General features: G+C 41.5%; 1 protein-coding gene across 1 annotated transcript; it reads right to left on the bottom strand.

Annotated features, from left to right (window-relative positions):
* Window positions 1–1,616: 1,616 nt before the first annotated feature.
* On the bottom strand, window positions 1,617–6,613 carry LOC113126720 (zinc finger protein 516-like). The gene is made up of 4 exons (XM_026300818.1): window positions 5,269–6,613; window positions 3,452–4,753; window positions 3,164–3,228; window positions 1,617–1,696 (listed from the first exon to the last, which is right to left on the bottom strand). The coding sequence occupies exons 1-4, from the start codon at window positions 6,611–6,613 to the stop codon at window positions 1,646–1,648; spliced, it is 2,763 nt and encodes a 920-aa protein (XP_026156603.1). The 3' UTR covers window positions 1,617–1,645.
* Window positions 6,614–6,845: the final 232 nt, after the last annotated feature.

Here is a 6,845-nt window from a genome sequence, read left to right as displayed (position 1 = left end):
GATACCACAGTTCATTGTCCGCTGGCTATTTTGACACACAAACATTGAAGACTTGTTGCAGTCATGGCCCCCAATTGAATTATTCAGTATTTTTCTGGTTTGGTTTCCTCACATTGAATGGTTGTCCACTCTTGACATTAAATTTGGCAACTGCTACAGATTTCTAAATAATAAATGTAATAATAAATGTAAATAAATTAAATCTGCCACTTTGACAGATTCCCTTGTTTGACATCAGATAGTCTATCCAGGTAGTTTCTCGTTTATCTTACATGGTGCTGTTTGCTCTCCTCTAGTTTGCAGCCTTGCTTAGTTTAATTGCTCTCTGGCTCTACAGACTGAAGTGGAACACAGCTAGAAAATGGTTAGTACACTGATGACCCCTTAGCATGAACTCTCACTGCAACTGACGTAATGCCCTGAGCAAATCAGTGATGTTTATATTGGTATTGAGTGTAGTTATATATGAGATCTGACATGCAGAAATATCTCATATGTAAAGCCTTTGTCCCATTAAACCTCGATCATTTGTGCAACAAATGCAAAAATTAAAAGTACAAATGTGCCCAAAAGAAGTAAAACGGTCATCTTAGTGGGGAGGTGCTGGAGAGAGAGAGGGATTTTTACCAGATTGTTGAATTGAAGTTAGTTCATTATTTCAGACTGTGGGTTGCAGAGCAAAGTAATTACAGCATTCAGTTTGAGACTGATTTTAAAAAAAAAAAAAAAGTTCATTTTCTTGTGAAAATGTGTCGGGTGATAAGATGATTGTGCTAAAGCCTGGATTCTGGTCAGATTTAGCTCTAATTAACCCAGTACTTGCAGTGGGATGATGACTCTGTGCTTTGTTAAACTGTGTGAAAGGGTCTTCTGCTGATTTTCACTGTAACTGAAAAGAAAGCATCTGTGACTGAACACAACAGTGATGAAAACAGTCCATTCTTAAGTCACATTTATGAATATATGTTGAAAACAAAAAAAGTGGCAAAATTTTATTTGCAATTTATATTGAGGCACCCTGTCGGATATTCTGAATGTTGAGATAATACTCGTTCTAAACCAAAAGACAAGTTCATAGGCTACATAAAAAAACAACCAACTGAAAATGAAAACGTACTGTACTATAAAACATTCAGGGCACAGCTTACAACTTTGTTTTTTAGTGGCATCCTTGTTTGTATGACTTTGTACTTCATGTGGGGGCTCTCTCTCATTTTAGGTAAAGATGCATTTTTACTCCAAAACAGTAGATTTGAGAGAAACTTCAGCCAAATAACATCTTAATTGTCTTTGCAGATGTAGCTTCATATTTCTTTTCGACCTGGTCTGCGTTTCCCCGTATGGTGTCTACCTATTATTTTTACAATTTTAAATAAGCCTGCCTCATTTCCATAAAAGCATGTCTCCACATACAGTAACTAACATATCTACACTCTTAACAAACAAAAAGCATGCATAACACTTAAAATAAAACAACCATATGACAAAATAATTAGAGTCCACCGCATTGCTTTGCATATAATGTGCATTATCCAGTGCCCCTGTCCTTCAGGAGTTATGGCTGGTTCCTTTACAGAACAGCTGGCCTTGTTGTTCAGCAGTTAGCATCGTGCAGGCTGGAAGCCAATGGGAACATGATGTATTTTCATGTTCCTTTATGAAGAGACCCTGAGGATGCAGTGGAGCGGCTGTTTACCTGCAGAAAACAAGTGTGAGGCACACCAGTCAGATCTTACTTGTGTGGGTGCATCTATGTAAATAATAATCACTCACACCATCATTAGCAGCAGAATCACTGTAACAATGACTTAGCACAAGGACCTGTGGAAACTAGTGTTTCACTAACTGATCAGTCCCCCCTGTCCAGTGTAAAGGACATTGCATGTTTCTGTGGACAGTGTCCAAGAACATTATCTTTGCTCACCAAATGGCCAATTATGCTCCCTGACATGACTCTAATATTCCAGTATTTTAAAGCTCAGCTAAACCGTATCATCAGTGAAGAAGAGCACAGCATCTCTTCACAGATTTGTGCAGGACTAGTATCATCCATGCCCAGGAAGATCAAAGCTGCCGTTTAAAATAAGGAACAGATAGAAAATGCTTTAAAAAAAAAAGAGAGAGAATTTAGTCTCACTAATAAAGCACACTTTAATGGTAAACTAATGTTTGTTGTAGTTGGCTAATAATTGTTTGTTGCAGTTGGATTAAATTTTGGATTACTCAAACATTTCTGTTTATGTTAACTGGCTTCGGTTTTCTATTCACTTAGTATTTCAGTGATACTGACTACAGGTTTACTCACTATACTGTATTAGGTTAATGTGATTTACTATTCCTCAGCCCCATAGACTGAGACATGGCCTGTCTATAATGTTTAAAAAGTTGCCCACACATTACTTTAGGGGAAAGAGAAGACAGAACAGTTGTAGGTAGCATCAGGGTAGGCCTGACTGACAGGCTGATGACACACCATATGGTGAGATTTACCTCAAGGGGGGCAACCATGTTTTTTTCTTGTTTTTTTTTTTTTGTTGTTGTTATTTGTTTGCCTCATTTCTGTCAGCCTCTCCTCTGAAAATGAGGAAGAAGAAAGAGCCAGGTAGCTGAAGCTGACAGCTACCTAACACACAAAAATACGCCGAAGCATAAGAAAAGGAGACTGTACTGAGACACAGGCTACAGGCATGAGAACAGGCCTATACAGCTGGTGAAGACATACTGTATGTCCTTGTGACGAATAGGAAAATATTAATACTGTTCTTAATTTTAAAGGTGAAATGATGGATTAGGTCAGTCAACTAACTACTTTTTAGGCTATATATTTTGGTTTACACTATAATGAAGCCATGATTTATGCTGTAAATCAATCAAAAGCAGTGTCTTACCACAAGATTATTGACAGGTCCAGTGCATGTGGTCTGTTAAAACGTTTGATATCAAACATCATAGCAGTAGGACAGGCCAAGTATTTCAATCATACTCACATAATGGTGATAAATTCTAAAATTGGATGTAGTTACACTTTGTATTATCAAACAGTTGATGATCATGAACGTAATTAAATGACAGTATTTTTTGTTAATGCAGGTTTAAGGTTGAGGGCTGAGGAGACTATTTGTACTAATGCATAGTGTCAGTGATTGCTGCACAGACAACATACTTGTTTGGAAGCTTCAGAGGAGGAATGGACTTCATTTCCAAAATGTCCATTTAACTGCAACATTGCTGTAAAAATAGAAGTGTTAAAAGAGCATTTTAAGATAGATATCCCACTGTGAAGTTGGCACGTTTTATTAATAGTCAAGACACCTAAAATGTGACTGATTAGGTCAGTTATTGGGTATAATTCACACCCGATTTTAATTGTTGGCCTCAATCTTCAACTTAATTCACTTAGTTGCAGATGATGCCCAGTTATTAAAACACAAAACCAAAAACTTCTCCTTACCTTGTGGATCAATCCTGGGGTCAACAAACCCCCAGTGCTGATAGAGAGCAGCCAAATCATGGGGACTGTAGCTTTTTAGGACGCTCAATATATCAGTGTCCACTGGCATTTCTCCTGCTGATTCACTCTTTCCCTGAGCAAAAAGGAGTGGTTCTAGGTATGCTTTGCCTCCATGTAGCCCCCATATGTTCATGGCAGTCCAGAGATCAGGACCCTTAGGACCTGAAGAGGAGTCACATGACTGCCTGCAGGCAGTGAGTCTATCCACAGCTGTATTAGAAGAAGCCCCACCATGATTCCTGGCCAGCATAAACCCTAAACCCTCCTGTGGGAAGTTACCTTCAACCACAGCTCTGTGGCCTCTGTCTTTGGGGCTGCTGGTAGGCTGGAAGCTGAAGACACTCTTGTTTTGCACAGTACTGCTTGATGAAGTAGCTTGGACACTTGAGCCTTTACTTCCCCCCTCCACTGCTCGGTTATGTTCGCTAGACTTCTTTTGTAGTAGAAGTCCCACCCTCCCACTAGAGTGTGTCCCATCTGAAAAGCGCGAGTCCTTTGACTGATGCTTGGATTTTGAAAGTCCTGATGGGGTTTTAGGGGTTGATGTCTTGCTGCTGCTGCCGCCGCTGCTGCTGCTGTGTGCTGCACAGCCTGGAGCCTGTGTGCGTTGCGTTTTTGGAGCAGGTAAAGCAGGACAGTCCTTGCCTTCGAGGAAGGGTGGAGGGCCCGTGCGTCTCCACTGGGAAACACCTGTCTTCAAACTCTTGAGGTTGTTAGTGCAGGGCGCCCACTTAGGCGTCATGGAGCTGCTGCCCTCCACCCTGTGGGCAACTCGCTGATGAATCCACAGTACTTCTGGGTAGTTGGTCGTGTGGGAGCAGTATGGGCACTGATGTTTCACCAGGCCCTCTGTTTTTACTAGATAATTAACAGTGCTGTCCTCTTCACTTGTGGGTAATGCAGATAAATTGAGAAGACTACCAGCATCATTAACAGTATGTCCCTGCCCTTTGACCTCACTACCGTTTGACTTGTCTGTTTTAATATTTGACTCTACAGAGCCTTGGCTTGTCAGACATGTGTAAGGATTCCAGTATGGTTGACTGAGCAACACACTCCTGTTTCTGAGGTAGTCCATGTATCTTGAGGCTTTGGAACCACTTTGGTTTGTGTTGTCTAACATCATGCTGTGTTTGTTGTAGGGACCCAGGATATCTTGGTGGTGTTTGTGCAGGTGAGACCTGAGTAGTGAGGCGTCAACAGTGTGGAAATCACAGTGCTCGCAGAAGTGTGGTTTATTATCTGGAGTTAAGAGCAGAAGAATCCTTTTAAAAACACCAAAACACCTGCTCACAAGACTTTAATGCACATTATTTTTTGCATATTCATTCATTAAATCCAACAAAATACAGTTTGGAATTGACGTTTATATTTCTGTATAAATACTTGAAAGTTTCTTTGTGTGTCCATTTTATAGGAAGCACTGTGTTGTTCAATAATAAATTCACTAGAGGTCTCCCTTTTCCATACAGTACTAAATTCTACCCACCTAATAGTGTGTTGTATTTCCACACTGATGGTCTGGCAACTTTAAATTACTTCATAGCAATATCAGAAAGAGACCTTAGCTCTGTCTATATTGAATGCAGCAATTCTTACATGACCTTTTGATAACTTGATCTAACAAAAAAGGTGTAATGTCCAACATATAACAACTTGCAATAAAAAACCTGGCCTGACAAATGATTCCTGGGATCTGAACTAGTAGCCTGTCAAAACCATAGCTCTCATAAGGTAGTGTGATGTGTATGGCTTACCTTCCTGTTCTTGGCTTCTGATGCTGTTGGTTTGTTTAGATGAAAAGTGAACATCCCTGACCTTTTTAGATTGTAGCGCCTCATAAAACGCATGACCGAGTCCATTCAAAAGAATACGATCCTTCTGGCAAATCCGCTTGTCACCACCTTTAGTGTGAGCCAAGATGTTTAAAGTGTGATCAAGGCCTGTATCACCTTTCTTCTTCTTAATGTTGGAGCTTGAGGTGTCAGTTTGCTTTCTCTTCTTCTCTTGCTTCAGGGGTACATACTCGCCCTTCTCCGTGTCATATGCCACCTCAGCATCAGCTAGTCTTTCCTCCCATCCCAGACATTTCTCTGTGGGTTCCACCAGTCGTCCCCTTGTGGCCAGCTGCCACGCCTGGTAACTACAAACTGGATCCAGCTCTGGAATTCGCCTGCCCAGGGTCTTTTCTTCAAGGGTTTCCTTTGGTCCAGTGCACGTGAGGTTCAGGCTTTCCAAAAAATGCCTCTTAGCGACATGTATCTCACAGGTGTCATAGTGTTCTTGTGGTGGATTTTGTGTCTGACTGCGGCTGTGGTTCAGTTTGTGTAACTTTTCATGTATCCTCAAAGTCTTGCGGTCATAGAAGAAGTTACCACAGCCAGCACAGAGCTCATAGAGGCACTCTTCATTTATGAGTGACACTGGGTCCTGCAGAACCCCATTGATAGTGGCAGGCAGGTCATTGGTTTTGCTACCTTTTAGTTGGGCCTTGACACGGTGGATGCGCATATGACTTTGGAGGAACCATGCCTGGCGGAAGCGGCGTCCACAAATTCGGCAACCATGGTCCTGGGAGCTCCGGTGTCTTTTCATGTGGGATTTAAGGAGGGAAACCTGAGAGAAAACTTGGCCACAAATGGTGCAGGAAAAGGACCCAGCGCCAGGCCCATCACCAGCTTCAGCAGTGTCTTTACCCTTAACTCTTTTCTTAGTTTCTTTCTTCTTCACCTTCCCATTGACATTATGAGATTTGTCAGATGTGCTGATGATTTCAGGAGGGTCAGGTGTCTCACTATTATCTTTCTGCTCTTGATCACCATCCCCCTCCTTGTCCACAAGGTTATGGCTGAATAGGCCCAATTTATGGCTCCGGATGTGGGCCTTCAGACTACCCTTCTGAGCTGTCCTGTGCTCACAATACGGGCACTTGTACGGCTTCTCTCTTGTGTGTCTTCTCATGTGCTGGGACAGAGAGCTCAGAAGAGGAAAGCTACGGCCACAAACCGCACAAGTGTGGCCTGAAGTCACATCTTCCTCTGTCTGGGCCTTTATATTAGCTGTGTGATTTTGTGCTACATCCTCCCTATCTTCTGTCTCCATTACTTTTCCTACAGCACTAGGATGTCAAAAAAAGATAAAACCTTTTATTATGTAATGTTTATGTTCCAACAGTTAGTGAGTTCTCAGAACAGGCATCAAAAACTTGCAAAACACGACTGCATTATTGTCCATGCTGATCTTTGAACAGATGGTGTTTCTTAGGATGCATGCTCTTTTGGTGCAAATACCTGAAATAGGACAGAAATTGAAATTAGGTTTGTGTGATATTACA

The sequence above is a fragment of the Mastacembelus armatus genome, chromosome 11, assembly GCF_900324485.2.
Source record: "Mastacembelus armatus chromosome 11, fMasArm1.2, whole genome shotgun sequence".
Lineage (NCBI taxonomy): Eukaryota > Metazoa > Chordata > Actinopteri > Synbranchiformes > Mastacembelidae > Mastacembelus > Mastacembelus armatus.
This window is presented reverse-complemented; position numbering and strand designations above follow the sequence as displayed.